Below are 16,446 nucleotides of genomic sequence, written 5' to 3'. Positions count from 1 at the left end.
AATAGATTAATTTTCCCACAAGAATTAGTTATCCTCCAAACACTCCTCAGAATTAGTTAATCTGTGATTCTGCTTAATAAGAGTATCAGCAGGACGAGAACCAAGCTAACTTGAGTCACTGAGTAAATCAAGAACATACTTACGCTGAGAAATAGACATATTGGAATTGGACCACGTAACCTCAATACCCAAAAAATAACGAAGATGCCCAAGGTCCTTAATATCAAATTGACGTCCTAAGTAATTTTTTACCTTGGCAATGCCAACATCATCATCTCTAGTAAGAACAATATCATCCACATAAACAATCAGAGCGACAGTTTTGCCCTGGGAGTGATGTAAGTAAAGGGTGTGATCAACAGAACTCTTATGGAAATCAAACTGATGTATGACCTTAGTAAAACTTTCAGACCATGCGCAATGAGACTGCTTCAGTCCATAAAGAGAACGACGAAGATGACAGACATGTGCAAGAAAAACAGATGTGAGAAGCCCAGGAGGTTGAACCATATAGACTTCTTCCTGAAGATCACCATTTAGAAATGCATTCTTGACATCTAACTGAAAAAGATGCCACCCTCTGATAGTGGCAACAGAAAAGAGAACGTGAATGGTGGTCATCTTGGCAACCGAAGCAAATGTTTCTTGTAATCAATCCAATAAGTCTGAGCATAACCCTTGGCCACTAGACGGGCCTTATAACAAGCAATAAAACCATTAGGATTATGCTTAAGGGTGAAAACCCAACGACATCCCACAGCCTTCCTTCCAGGTGGAAGAGGAATAAGTTCCCAAGTCTGAGTCTTTTCAAGAGTATTCAACTCATCAATCATAATAGCTCGTCACTCAGGATGGGTAATAGCATCTGCAATAGTAGTAAGAAGAGAAACAACGGAAACAGAAGAAAGAAAACTCCGATAAGAGGGTGAGAGGGCAGAATCAGATATATAATTAGAAGTGGGATAAGTACAAGTGTGCTTACCCTTACGAGTGGCAATAGGATGATTATCACAGAGAACAGAAGGAGGCGGAGCTGGAGGCAAGGTGAGCTGATATGGCATAAAAGTGATGGTAGTATCGCATGGATGCCGAGAGAAAACCTGCAGTGGAGGAGGTGATGAACTGACAGGGGATGGAGAAGGAGGAATAGGCATGGGGAGAGGAAATAATAAAGGGGAGGGATTGTCAGGGGAATCTAGAGGAAACCATTCAGATTGAATGCCAACGGACCTATTCTAGTATGGGGTATGCTAAAAAAAGGAAACATCTTGAGAAATGAAACACCGTCGACAAGGAGGATGGTAACAACGGTATCCTTTCTTGGGTAGAGGAATAACCTAAAAAGATACATTTTATGACCTTAGCGTTAAATTTAATACGAGTTTAGTTAATAATTTGAACAAAACAGACGCACCTAAATACATGTGGAGGAAGTGGAAACAAGGGACGATCTAGATAGAGTTGAAAGAGGGGCATGGCAAACTGAAGCACCCGAAAGGGAGTCCGATTAATAAGGTAAACAATAGTAAGAACTGCATTGGATTGGCTCAATAGGATTGGGGCACGTTCATGCTAATAGAGAGTGCACAAGCTAATTCTAGAATATGGTGATTTTTTCGTTCTGATTGACCATTCTGTTGAGGGGTCTTAACATTAGACATTTAATGCTCAGTGGCAGACTCTAAACAAATTTTCAAGACCTCACTATAGGTGTACTCAGTATCATGATTTGAACGGTAGGTCTTGACGGTACGACCAAACTAGGTATGAACCATAACAAAAAATTGCTTAAAGATCCCATAAACTTCATTCTTGTATTTCATAAGATAGACCCAAGTGGTACGATTGTGGTCATCGATAAACAAGACAAATAACGAAAACTAATAGTTGATGTGACAGGGGAAGAACCCCATACATCAGAATGAATTAGGTCAAACATAGTAGGTGCAGTAGTATTCATACTAATAAGATAAGAATAATGCACATATTTAGTTAATTGGCAAGTTTCACAAGAAAAATCAAGCAAATTGTTATTATTAAATAAAGCAGGGAACATGTGTTTCAAATATCCAAAAGAAATATGGCCTAAGCGTAAGTGCCAATCCATTACAAGAGCCTTATTATATTGACTACTACTACTAAGCTGATAAGCACAATGGGTGCTAGGTAAACCGGGTACGTCCAAGAGATACAGGCCATTCACTTCACGTCCAGTGCTAATCGTCCTCTTCGACCCTAGATCCTAAAAGACACAATGAGAGGGATAAAAAATTACACTGCAATTCAAATTTTTGGTAATGTTAATAACAGATATAAGATCAGTAGTAAATTGAGGAACATGCAGTGTGTTAGTTAAGGATAAAGAAGATGTAAAAGGAAAATGATCTTGACCAGCTATAGAAGACAAAGAACCATCAGCCAGGCGAATTTTGCGATGACCTGAACAAACACTATAGGTTTTGAATAGGGAGGACGTACCGGTCATGTTATCGAAGGCACCAGAATCAATGATCCATGGTGAGGAAGTGGTGGAAACATTGTGTGCAGATGCTAAGGTACCTGAGTGAGCGACAATAGAAACCAATTGAGATGAAGTCTCCATCTGATTGAAGAATTTCCTAAACTTGTCAAGCTCAGCCTGGGATAGAGATACCGAATCCGAGGAGGATGTACTAGCTGAAGGAGGTGTTGAATCCGTAGTCGGTTGAGAGACTACATGAACTGATGATCATTGAGATTGTTGACGTTGTTGATTAGTACGACCATGAAGTACATAGCAACGAGCCTTCACGTGACTCAATTTTCCACAATGATCACACTTATGTCGCTGATGGGCAGGCAGAGACCCACTAGGAAGTTGTGGAGAAGGTAGACGAGTAAGCATAGCAGAGTGGTCTCCTGAAGAATGAGGTAGGACAGTTGCACGACAACTTTCATCAGCTAAGACATAAGAATACGCTGTCTGTTGGGACGGAAAAGGATCCATACCCAATAAATGAATTCTCACATGCTCAAACTCCTCTCGTAGACCGGCTAGAAACTGAAAAACTCAATTTTTATCTAAAATCGACGCATATAATATCTCATCAAAGGGTCCTTCCAAGCGTAGGACGAGGAATAAACGGTTAACTTTTCCCATCGAGCACGCAGTTGTGATATATAAATTGTAATTGAAGAGTCTTTTTGCGAAAGATGGGAAATCTCACGCTCGAAGTTAAAGATCTGGAAGTTGTTTTGATGTTGCGAGTAAATGCTCTTTGCAGAATCTCATATCTGTTTTGTTGTCGAGGAGAACATAAACCCAACTGCAATGTGTGGTTGTATGGATGTAACCAGCCAAGAACGGACCATATAATCATTAGCAAACCAGTGGGAGTAAGAAGTGTTGGTTTGTGCAGGTTGTTTGTCCTCTCTTGTGAGGTAACCGATCTTTCCTTTTCCACCAATGAACATTTCAACCGATCGTACCCGAAGAAGATAATTAGGGCCATCTAATTTCACAGTGGTAATTTGAATCCATAGAAAATCGGTTGAGTGAGAAGGAAGACCACTCGAGCCATCACTATTACCGATGATCGAGGAAGAGGACGTCTCAGAGACCATTAAAGAGTCTGTGTACTTTGGTTTGAAGAGAGTACCAAGAGGACGAGGGGACGACTCTCAAAGAGAAAATGATCGCAACCCCCAATTAATTGCCGTAACCTTCAACCAGCACCCATGCTGTGAGTACAGGCTCCAAACAACCCCTGTGCTGGTGATAGCCCTCCAAATAGCCTCTGTGTTGATCCAAACAGCCTCTGTGCTGATCGCAGCCCTCCAAACAACCTCCATACAAATCGCTGGTTCCAAACCCCCACCGCTGTGGTGATCACAGACCTCGGATGATTCATCTGCTGTGTTCGTGGGTTCCAAACGATCTAGAACCTGTTGCCGCAAGCCTTTAGAGCCATCGGTTGGTCTAAAAACAACCCTACTGTTGCTGTAAAGTTTCAATGAGTTTTAACGACTCTATCACATGTTGCGATTAGGGATTGAGTAAAACCCAGTAAGGGTGATGATTTACACTGGACCGAGAGGTTCATTACTAAGCCCTAATTAGGCTTTAAGGTGATTACATGGTCTAATAAGTGAAAAAACTAAAAAGGACAAAAGATCTGTAAAACTAATAAAGTAAGAGTTAATTCAACACTCATTTTCCAGGAGAAATAATTTTTCCACCCATTTTCCATGTGCAATCATACAAACCGTTATTTTGAAATCATTGAAGGCCAGTTTTGAATCATTACCTTATTTGGAGATATTTCCCATACGTCTAAATGACACACACGAGACATATTCAGCAACTTGATTCTCCAAAAGCTTGAACTCATTAGATATTCTAAAACACCTTGATTTAAACGCTTTTGGCTATTTATGAATGTTGATACTATTGAGCCCTAGTTTTACCTTGCATGTGTCTGTTTTGGCTCTTTAGATGTTTAAGACGATCATTCTTCCTCATCTCTTATTTTTTTTATTATTTTGTTTTTCAAATAATGGTACCTCTTCTCTGGATCTTAATGAACTTCTAGCTTTTTTTCTACTGTGTTTCATTGAAATTACTTACCCTTATCCTTCGACTTTATCTACAGGGTATTGAAAAAGGGTGGTATGATGGGGGGAGCATTACCTTTGCCGTTCTTCTTGTTATATTTGTTACAGGTATTTGTCTTCACATTAATCATTGCACTCTTCTACTATTTTATCGTGCAAAAGAATGGTTCAACAATTAATTTCCTTTCCGAGAATAGGGTATTAGGGAACTGTTTTTATTTGGTTAGAGGATTGAGGTCTTCACTTCTGCTCATTTTGGATTTTGTGCAACTGCATTTTTTCAATTCTCAAATACGAACCAAGGAGTTTTTCTTTCCTTGTCAATTTTCATGTTTAATCATGATTGCTTTATTGTAGAATAGTTCTGTCTAGATGGTGAAAAGAAAAATGGAGGCTCCAAAAACATGAATTGTGGGTCCTCAAGCGAAAGTCTAACCTAGGAACTAGGAAGAGTAAATGATATTTTTGACTTATTTGATGCTTTTTCTGGTTAAAGATATTTGTGTTCTTACCTCTCTTATTGAAAAATCATCTTTCTTTATAAGAAAATTATGGATAGGGAGACATACAAACATCGGTTGCAAGCTTATGACTAAAAGCTTTTCATAAGCAGTTTCTCCGAAGTCCGAGGCATGGTCTATCATTATTTATTTTGTTCTTTGTTTTTCAATTCAAATCGGAAATAATCTAATTTTCCTCTTCTCTATACTATTTAGTGCTTTTTGACCTATTCTTGTTGGCTGAGGCTAGCTGTTTGTTCATTGGACAGATGCTTTTAAGAGACGTGAAGTAGTTTGAAATGAATATGATTTATGCATAACAGAGATCACACCTCATTGCTAAAATACTTTATTTGATAAGTTATATTAATTTGAGAGAAAAAAAGGAAGAGCAAACTAAGAGGTCCTAGAGACCTGTCTTGAGAAAAGGAGAATACTGAATCGAGCAGAAGGCCAGACATATTTCATGATCAAGGATGTAGGCCATTAGGTTTGAAGGATAAACAGTTATTCCGTTTATGCAGTAGTTCCATAGTGGGTAAGAGGTGATTTTAATTACTGGCAGATTATATTTTGTCTACCTTAAATTCTTGAGCTGCTTTTATTTGTTCAAAAATGAGCACAACTGCATCCGTAAAATGTAGGTATCCTGCAATGTAGTGGATACCATTCCTCATGTTTGGTTAATGGTTGCATCTTGTCATGCCTTGTCTGCATGATAGGTCTTCCAACTGAATACTCACTATTAGGGGCACTGATGGAAATTAATTTTGTTTTATGAACTAATGGTCATTGTCGTTTGTATTACTTTTCAGCTGTCAGTGATTACAAACAGTCCCTTCAGTTTCAAAATTTAAACGAGGAGAAGCAAAATATACATTTAGAGGTCTGTTACTACAGGGATTAATTCCTCTCTTTGATTATTTTTGTTTTTACTCGTGTGCTAGATGTTAACTAAGATGGATCAATATGAACATTGGTGCAGGTCATTAGAGGTGGTAAAAGGGTTCAGGTTTCAATTTTCGATATTGTCGTTGGTGATGTTGTGACTCTCAAAATTGGTGATCAGGTAAATGGACATGCATTAGTGTTAGGTTGGTTCTCTTGGACATGTCTATCTTTTGTATTGATTTGACTCGCTACGTTGGATCTTTTTTCGCAGGTCCCTGCTGATGGAATTTTAGTTATGGGTCATTCTCTTGCACTTGATGAATCTAGCATGACTGGGGAGGCCAAGATTGTAAGCTTTTGCTACTTACTTCTAGTATAATTGTCATCATTATCATCATCATAATTCACAATGTTTTTTCTGGGTTGTTTGGGGTTGGAGATGACCCAAACCCTAAACTCTCCTACAGTCCTTTTGGTTTTTTCTCATTTGCCAAGGCATATGTTTTCAGATCTTTTATTCACACCTCTGTTCGTGTCATATTTGCATTGAAGGTTCAAAGCACCTCTTCTCATTGATACTGTAATTGATCTTAATCATACATGCCCAAACAAGGGCAGAGCCAGGTAGGGAGGGAGAGGGGGCAGTTGCCCCCCCCCCCCTCCCCTTCTCAATTTTTTTGGATAATTAAGTTATCCCCCTTATATTTTAATGAATATCTGAGACACCCTTCTATGATCAAACTGATCACATGCCCCTCGAACATTCTTGCCCTCCCTCCCCTCAATTTTATGGGTGATTTAGACACCTCCTACCTTTTGGTGGATCTTTACACCCCTTCTGTTTTCAAAATGGTGACATTATTGTCCTCCCCCCCCCCCCCCTCCCTCCTCAGATTTTTAGGTAATCTAGACATCCCTCTACAGTTTGTTGAATGTTTGTGATACCCTTCTATTTTCAAATAATTAACATACCCTCTTTGACTTTTTCTTTTTTCTTGACTAATAAAAAATGATGGTATTCTTTATAACTAAAAACGCTTAATTTTTCTTCTTAAAACCAGTCATCTTCAAGCTTTTCGACCTCTACAGGAAATGTGTTTTAATCTACTTAACCTCATCTTCAATCCTTTGTTTTGAACCTCACCTTAATCTCTTCTAGAAACTCCTGGAATTTTCTATAAAAAAATTTCATCATCTTCTAGTTCAAAAATCCTGTCTTATTCATTAGGTTTGACGGATAAAGAAGATTAGGACAAAAATAAATTTTCCCAAGAGGTTGAAGATGATTGGTTTTGGGAAGAGAAATCAAAGTGTTTTTGGTTTCAGGTTGAAGACGAGGATATTTTTTTTTAATTGATAAAGATAATTTTATTAAAAGAGAGCAAGGGGGTTGAGGGGACTCACCCAATGCAAAGAAAAACTAAAGATGAAGCACAACCAAAGAAACAAAACACAAATACAAGAACTATCACGACAAAGAACAAACCCTGTCCCATCTCGCCACAAAATCCTAAAAGAAGATCCCTTTAAATTCCTCATAAAGTTTGCTCCAAGTGAAAAGAAGCTCTAAGATCGATAAAACCAAACGATCCAACGAAGAAACTTTCCCTTCAAAAATTCGCTTATTATGATCTAATCAAATGCCCCAACAAATCGCAAAATGGACCAAGAACCACTGAATCCGTTTTGAAGACGTAAAAGAACTTCCCCAATCTAGCCAAGATTCCAATATCAACTTAACCGAGCAAGGAAGACAATCCACTAATCCAAAAAGGGATAAAAAAATGCAACCAAATATGGTGGGCCACTTGACAATGAATGAATAAATGGTCCACCGTTCCGCCTGAGATCTACATATCCCGCATTGATTCAGGGAAATAAACCCTCTTTTAATTAACTAGTCCATCGTTGGGAGTCTTCCCAAAGCTGTCAGCCAAAGGAATACCGAAATCTTAGGAGGGGTTTTACCACCCCATACTACAAAATGGGGGAAAGATGAAGCACACCTAGGACCAATACCAGCATACAGAGACCTCACTGAGAATTTCCCATCCCTCGTGCCGCTCCACACTTTCTGATCATCCGAGGAATCTCTTACATAGCTATTCTCCACCAAGCTAAGAAGTCTTCCTAAGATGTCCACCTCCCAATCATTAAATGTTCTTCTAAAGTCAAAGTCCCAGTTTGTCACCCCATTCATGCAGTTGTTGTCAAGAGAAATAACCTGATTTTTTTTGGATGACAACATAAAAAGATCTAGGAAGACGAGGATATTGAGGCCATTTTTTATTATTTTACTAGAGAAGACCGAGGTGATGGGGGCGAGTAGGTGATCTAATATTTTAGAGACCCTATATTTTTAAAACATTGCTCCTTCGACTTGGTATTCTTTTATAGACTAATGAGAAATGACCTAAATACCATTTCTTCAACCTGTAACAAAAAACCCTTGAATTTTCTCCCCAAAACCAGTCATCTTCAACCTTACAGTTAACTTTAGTTTGCCCCCACTATAGGTACAGGAAAATCCTAGCTCTGTCACTGTGCTCAAACATTCCCAGTTGTCTTCCCTTAGTATTTTTCGCTTTTGTTTCTGCTCCTCATGAATCTTAATTTATTTTTTCAGGTTCACAAAGATCGGAAGAGACCATTTCTGATGTCTGGATGCAAAGTGGCTGATGGTTATGGTACCATGCTGGTAAACATCAAACGTCCTTTTTCTTTTGCATGTTGTGCACCAACTTTGATGATCATCTAAATTATATAGCATACACAATGTGATCACATCAATTCATGGGAGTAATTTGGTTTATTATTTTATTTATAATTGGTTTTTGGTTGTTACGTGCAATCTTTGTTATAGTTGTTACGTGCAATCTTTGTTATAGTTCCATATATATCTTTGAAATTAGCAATTCTTGGATATCTTGAACTCTAAATCATTCTTGACCTAGAACACTTAAGAGCTTGGAACATAGACTGGGGGGAAATAAAGAATGATGTGGTGTATAACTGTATATTGGGAGGATTTGTGGTTTATTAATTTAGGAAAAGAAGTTTTATTTTATAGATTGCCTTTTGATCTTTTGTAGATCTCATTTGAGGAAACTGAACTAGTTGCCATTCAAATTTTGGATATTTCTTTGCTAATGGGCCAAACAATCTGAAAAGTTTACTGTCTTTATGATAGGAACTTTATATCTTTAAGAAAAAAAAACTTTATTGATTTAGCAGTGCTTGGAGTAGGGGTCATGTTCAAATGTTTGTTTAACGACATTGTGCCATTGCATGAGAAGATAGGAAGGGGAATTTGTGTGGCTTCAACTGCTGGATTTTATGTTTTTGTGTAGGTGGGAGCTTCTTGTTTTTTTTTTTTTTTTTCATGATGAAATTTATTTAAGGTTTCGTATGGTTCCGCCCAAGAATATTCATTAGAAAAGTTGTAAATGAAACATTACCTAAATCGTATAATTTTTGAAAATATTTTGGATAATTATATGTTGCCACAAAACATGAAATAATACTTACTAAGGAAAAATTTATAGGAAGTGTCTAATAAATTTTTTATTTTTTGAGAGAATTTTCAAAGGAATAATACAGGTGTGGTGCACTCTCTGATCCTTGCGAGCCTTGTATGGTGCTGTTTGGAGTCTGACCTAGCTAAAGTAGGACTGGCACAAAATCTATTTTTATTTAATTTAAAAATTCTATTACTTTAGGGCTATTTTAGACATTATTGACTATGAAGATTATGGGTGTCATGGGTAGTCCACTAAAACATGTAAGGTCTTAGGTATAATTGTGGGGGTAAAGCATTTTGGTATTTTAATGGTTTTAGGTGGTGCAAAAGCTACATAAACTCCAGCATTTTCATTATCTTTTACTTTTTAGGTTCTAGCATTTGAATAAGGCTTTCTTCACCAGAGTAATGTTTTTTCTTATACTAATCATACTGACATCGTTTCTGCTTGTTTTTCTTCCTAAGTTCTACTGTATATTGCTATGTTCGTGGTTGGTTTGCATAATTTTGTTATGAGAACAATTTCTATCTTGCTACACATTTCAATCCCGGATGTGACCTGTGTTCAGGTAACTGGTGTTGGAATAAATACAGAATGGGGATTGCTGATGGCCAGTATCACTGAGGATACTGGTGAAGAAACTCCCTTGCAGGTTTTTTTTTTTCCAGAGATACTGCTTTCTACTGTAATTGTATCACTATATATGGCTTACACCAAATGGCTATTTTTGGATGAGTTATTATAGGTACGCTTGAATGGTGTTGCCACTTTCATTGGTATCGTTGGGCTCCTAGTAGCTGTTGCTGTGTTGGTTGTACTTTTGGCAAGGTAACTCAGGGATCAGTAAATCAAAGAGTCGTGCTAAACTGACTCAAAAAAGAGTCCGGATCTTATGCACTCAACATGGTGGATTGAAACCCTCCTCCCACACCTCAATACATGCCACCAGTGTTTTTAAAAGCATATTTGACTGACGCCTCGAGATGTAGCTCACGTCTCTGATCAAGAGGTGCCAAAATGCTTTTTAAATCATAAATAATATGAGTATTTAATTTATCTATTTTTTTTTTTTTCATTTTTTTAAAGTTAAATATTAACCATAATTCCTATTTTGTCATCTTTTCTTTTTTGCTTCTGCTGCTGCCATGCAAATGATTGGAACATCTAGAAATAATTTTGAATATAAAATAAATAAATGCAAAGAAATTTCTTGACATAACATGATTCATAAATAAATTTTTTAATATTAGTATTATACAATGAATAATTGAAAAAATGCAAAGGACATTGCTGAATTGATTTCTTTCATAAATAAATTATTGTAGTATCTAGTATTATGCAATGAAAGTTATTGAAAAGTTGTATTTAGTTATATTTTTGGGATACATCTAAAACAGTTATTCAAATATAATATTTTTTCTTGCTAAAGTATAAAATTGTAATATTTTCTATTATTATTAATGTAAACGATTAAAACTTGGAATTACATTATGTGGGTTTTAAAGATAATATGGATTTGAAACTTGAAATTTGAAAATATGTGGTGACCATCCTAATTTTTTAATGTTAATTATTTGTATATGTTATATTATTTATTGAAAAATCTTATGCCTATTAGGCTTACACTTTGCAAGCACCTCGCCATGCCACACCTCATCTTATTTCTCAACATCTAAAAGCATTGCATCCATATAAGCTACAATCCAATGAATTAATGTGTAAAATATCTCTTTTTGAAAATTTTCTTGGATTGTGATTTACGTGGCACGTATGGAGGTGTGGGAGGAGGATTTCAATCCTCCACCCTGGGGTCATACGATCTGGACTCCTCACAAAAAAAAAAAGGTCACTCAAATACACTCAACTGACGTGGAATATGTTTTCAAAACCACAGATTTTTCCTCGAGATATACAAGGAAAATATCTATGGTTCTGTGCACATTGCAGGTCAGTTGACTGTATTTCAGTATCTTTTTTGTTTTTATTTTTTTTTTATATTTTGAGTCTGCTTAGTATTATTTGTAATTAAACTCTAGTTTTCTATATTATTCTATTTATATGTATGATGTATCACTTCTATTTTTAATGGATTTGCCCAGATACTTCACTGGCAAAACTGAAAATCCGGACGGCTCTGTTCAGTTTACCAAGGGGAAGACAAGTGTCAGTGATGCAGTAGATGGTGCTATTAAAATTTTCACTGTTGCGGTACGTCACTTGGATAGTTTTTATACCCTGTATTTTCCTGACTCGACGCTGAAAATCATCTGAATATTTTAGGTCACGATTGTGGTCGTTGCAGTGCCTGAAGGGCTTCCTTTGGCAGTTACCTTGACGTAAGTATTTATTTCCTTTTTCAGATTTCTTTTACTTTTGGTTATTATATAGCTATTGCTACTTCACTAATTTTATTGTAATTTTTCTCTTGTTCTTTTGACAATGATACAGCCTTGCCTACTCGATGCGAAAGATGATGGCTGACAAAGCTTTGGTACGCTTCTTATTCAATTTTTTTTTCCATTTCTTATTTTTCTTACTTGAGTTAATCCTGGGGACAATGAATAATGATTTAACAATAGTTGGGGTACAGGTGAGGAGGCTTTCAGCCTGTGAGACTATGGGCTCCGCCACAACAATTTGCAGTGATAAGACTGGAACATTGACCTTGAATCAGGTTGGTACATTGTTTTTTTTTTTTTTTTTCGTTCTTTGAATTTCCAAATTTTGTGCCTGGGCTATTCTGTTCTTAAGGGTCAATTACTTCGGTTTTTGAGAATAGTTAGATATTCATGTTGGCATGATATTATTTTCACTATTCTCCTGTTTTGATGGGATGGTTTGCTTAATATCTTTGAAAGATCAATGGTTTAATGATTTAGATTTTACCTTCTTGTTACAGATGACCGTTGTCGAGGCGTATGTTGGTGAGAAAAAGATTAATTCCCCATTTAACACAACACAGTTGTCTCCTGCTGTATCCACTTTGCTTATTGAAGGCATTGCACAAAATTCTACCGGCAGTGTCTTCACTTCTGAGGTTTGTTTAACATAATTCTTATATGGTTAAACATAACGTAAACGAAACTTTTTCTCTAATTTATGCATTTAAAAAATAATCTCCTTATATTCCCCTTATGAATATCGTTTTATTTAAAAACAGAAGAATGGGATTAAAAAGAACTTGGAAAATTCTTGTCTCAAAATACATACAGCTGAGATGGAAGGGCTTTCTTAGGGGTTCCCAAGTAAACTGGATCCCTAGGAACTGTACTGATCTTTAGAAAATTTGTGTTTTTCCTCCTATCTCAGCTGCACATTTCAAGCTTTGTCTAATGAGATTTGATGTTTGTATAAGTTCAAAGAACTTCGTTTCATCTGGTCTGTATTTTGTTCTTATTTTGAATACAGTTCCATTATTTAAGTTTACCTTAGATTTTATAGCATCGTTGAATTTTCAAATGGATGAATACATTTCTAGATTACTTCTTCTATATGATGCTAAAGAACAATTGGTAAGCAAGGTATTTTGATCTTGAGTTTGTTTTTACCTAAAGTAATGCTTCTGTTTGTGAAGTGATGGAGATATTGAGAAATTCTTCATTGGAGCTCTGCAGAATGATAAACTAAGCATGCAAACCCCCCACCATGCCATCAAACTACAATAAACAACCATATAGAGTGTGGAAATGAATGTCCATGATGTCTTGTTTTATACTGATTTATGTATCCAAAAGCATGACATTTTAAATTAGCTATAACCACCTGAACAGAACATTCTTATATGTTTTTGAAATTTCAAATGTGTTGCAATGTTTCAGTATGCTTCTGAATATACACAATCATTATACCCTATAAAGATAGTATCTTGAGGAATTTTTTTGACCTTTTTTGTCTTTTCTCTTCCTCCCATTGTGAAGAGTACCCTAAAGGGGGTGTTTGATTAGGCATGGAAAATGGATTTTCAACCTATTTTCCATGGTAAATGACGTTTTTCATGTGTTTGATTGGATGTTTTTCATGGAAAGTGAATTTCTACCCTCATCCAAAAATCCAACGAAGGGTGGATTTCATTTTCCTCCTTATACTCATGGGAAAATGAAATCCACCTCCAAATTCCATCCTCAAATTAATGGTCAAACCCTAATCTATCTCTTTTTATTCGTTATCCCCAAACACTACCACCACCGCTAATCATCACAGCCACCGATCACCACCACCACCGATAATTTTGGAATTATGTCACCCGCAACCAGTGTTTTAAAGTTCCTAAGGCGTATTTGAGGTGTTTTGGGTTCTTGAGGAGAGGCATAAGAAATATATCATCACTCATGAGTCATGATTACATTTTAACTTTTAACTTTTTAACAAGATTATAACTAGTCTAGGCCTAAGACTGAAGTTTAGACCCTAAGTATAAACTAGAGGAGAAATATATTAATTAAAAATCATCTCCATCATCTTCACTAGTAGTGTCCTCCAAAGAGACATCAATGAACAAATATTTGTGTAGGGAGAGAATAGGTTTTGAGAGATATTTTGATATTTCTGTCCAAATCTTATATTCCTTGACCTAAAAACACTCCTATTTATGAAGTTTTAGTAATTGAAAGAGGGAGTGGTATATAAGTAACATAAATAATAAAGAAAAAAAGAAAAAAAAGAAAAAAAATACCACTCCTTGGGGTTTTATTGCAGGGTTGAGGCTTTAGCTTCAAATGGCCTGAATGCTTAAGCCCTTAGATGTACACCTTTTATAAGTGATGCTTAGGCCTCAAATATTTTTAAAAGACTTTGCCCTTGAGTCATTGAGCCTACGCCTCACGCCTCACGCCTCACGCCTCGAGGTTTAAGCCTTTTAAAACATTGCCCGCAACAACACTGGAATGTACAAACACAAGAACAAATAACCTGGGTTCACTCCATGGTTCTAGGAATCAGTTCCAAGAAGAAGAGGCATCTCACAACCGATGTTAACTTTGCAAAATTTTGTGACGTTCTTTAGACTGCAGAAGACAATATATACTCTTCTTTTTACGTCCAGCCTTAAACATACGCGAATTAACCTAAATCCCCTTATTTCACCTAAAGATTGCTAATACTAAACAAAATAATGGCTAAAAACTCCATAAGACCCTATGCGCAAAGACTAAAATATCCTCATTGCTCAATTAAAAAAAAAAAAAAAAAAAACTAAGACGCTATTCAAGATCCAAGTGAATTTTTTTCCCTAGTCATATCATTTTAGGACAGTCGAAACCATGTGGCTTCTTATGATAAGGATTGATGTTTTTTTTGTTTTTGTTTTTGTTTTTAAGATTCTTATCATCTGTCTCCCAGCTTGAAAGAAAGGGCTATTTAGGATTCCTATCACCTTTCTCCGTCTTAGAAGTACTCAACCCTGACGTGTTGTAGGCATAATATGATAATACTGCTTATATGTTACCACTTTGAAGTAATCCAAACGCACTCAGACGATGAAAGAACTTTCCACTTCATGAGAAACTTTTTTTAACTACCATTCTTCATAGAAATGATATGTTCTTTAAGACCAAGCTGAAGGAATACTAATAGAGAAGTGGCTAGTAGGGTCTACAAATTGTATATGTTTAGATGGCGTTTTAGATCACTCATCTGACCTGATTAAATTATTAGTCATCTAATTGTCTTAACATAATGGAGAACTCTCTTTAATATTGAACTCCTTAATCTTGATCCCTTTGTGGTTCCATGCTACAACATAACAACTAGTGCTTTATATCTATCCTTCAAACATGAAACATCTAAGTTTTTTTACTTTATTTTTGAAAATATTTGTATGCCTAACCAATGAAGTGGTATCTTATGTGTGAAAATTTGTTATCACTTCCATTTTGACAGGATGGTGTAAAAGAGATTTCTGGATCACCAACGGAGAAGGCTTTACTCTCTTGGGGAGTCGATGTACTTTACCATCCTCCACTCAATGGCTATTTTCCATTATAGCATTCATTTTATGGTGCCGATTTCAGTTTTGTGTTTGTGTTTTGTAGCTTGGGATGAAATTTGAAGATGCGAGATTACAATCCTCAATTCTTCATGTTTTTCCTTTCAACTCGGAGAAAAAGCGAGGTGGTGTTGCAGTGCAATTGGTGAGTGAATTCCATTTTTTGTTTCAATTTCAATAAGAAAAAAGCAGCAGTATTTCACGTGTGCTATAATTACCTCAAATGCACTCGTATCAATGGAATGGCTGTTATTAACTGTAAATCTATCCATAATGCTTTTCAATAACCGAATTTTGTGATACGATAAATTAAAGTGGACATCAATTTTTCCTGAAATAGACCGGGTTTGAATCTCTGTGCCAATTACTGTAAATGCATTTTGCATTAATACTCCTGACAATGTTAGTACACATTTGAATTAATCTAGACAACAATGTCAAAATGGAATCGGATTGTTAAATTATAATTGGTTGGAATTGGGGTTCTTAGGAGTCAAATATTTTTCTCCAAATATAGAATGTGTTACATTTTGAAAAATTAGAAAAATATGATATTTATGAAATCGTCTACATTTTTTAAGTAGTACTTCATTGATCCATTGGCAAATGATCCAAGGACTTAAATGGGAAATTATTTGGATGTGGGAATTGAGTAGTAGATCAAATGATTTCTATTGCTTGGACCTGACATGAAGTGGGTCGAAAAAGAAGACTAGAGGTGAGAATGAGCAGAAGGGAAGGGCGCGGGAAGTAATATGTCTGAGGAAGTGTTATTAATGTCTTTGTCCATTAGGCAATTCACATATTCTTTTCGAGCCCAACTCATTTCATGTGGTGTGAATAAAACAACATCAATTAAACTAGTCATAATACTAGTTTAATACCCTACCTTGATTGGTGTTGTACCCAAGTGTTCGGGATTTACTTGTGAAATATATGTTGCAAAAGATCAGCGTTG

At 36.2% G+C, this 16,446-nt stretch overlaps 1 protein-coding gene across 6 annotated transcripts in view; it reads left to right on the top strand.

Annotated features, from left to right (window-relative positions):
- LOC147392987 (calcium-transporting ATPase 10, plasma membrane-type-like) overlaps window positions 1–16,446 on the top strand; it is a 53,821-nt gene that overhangs the window by 18,750 nt on the left and 18,625 nt on the right. For all 6 annotated transcript variants that reach the window (XM_086455944.1, XM_086455943.1, XM_086455945.1 and 3 more), the window contains exons 8-21: window positions 4,632–4,701; window positions 5,909–5,979; window positions 6,079–6,162; window positions 6,256–6,333; window positions 8,611–8,682; window positions 10,074–10,157; window positions 10,251–10,333; window positions 11,605–11,713; window positions 11,786–11,841; window positions 11,954–11,996; window positions 12,096–12,179; window positions 12,405–12,542; window positions 15,383–15,445; window positions 15,535–15,633. In XM_086455944.1, the coding sequence (XP_086312070.1) occupies window positions 4,632–4,701; window positions 5,909–5,979; window positions 6,079–6,162; window positions 6,256–6,333; window positions 8,611–8,682; window positions 10,074–10,157; window positions 10,251–10,333; window positions 11,605–11,713; window positions 11,786–11,841; window positions 11,954–11,996; window positions 12,096–12,179; window positions 12,405–12,542; window positions 15,383–15,445; window positions 15,535–15,633 (1,134 nt within the window). The remainder of the gene's footprint in view (window positions 1–4,631; window positions 4,702–5,908; window positions 5,980–6,078; window positions 6,163–6,255; window positions 6,334–8,610; window positions 8,683–10,073; window positions 10,158–10,250; window positions 10,334–11,604; window positions 11,714–11,785; window positions 11,842–11,953; window positions 11,997–12,095; window positions 12,180–12,404; window positions 12,543–15,382; window positions 15,446–15,534; window positions 15,634–16,446) is intronic.

The sequence above is a fragment of the Akebia trifoliata genome, chromosome 10 (assembly GCF_017979445.1).
Source record: "Akebia trifoliata isolate Shusen 1 chromosome 10, ASM1797944v1, whole genome shotgun sequence".
NCBI classification, from domain to species: Eukaryota; Viridiplantae; Streptophyta; class Magnoliopsida; order Ranunculales; family Lardizabalaceae; genus Akebia; species Akebia trifoliata.
This window is presented reverse-complemented; position numbering and strand designations above follow the sequence as displayed.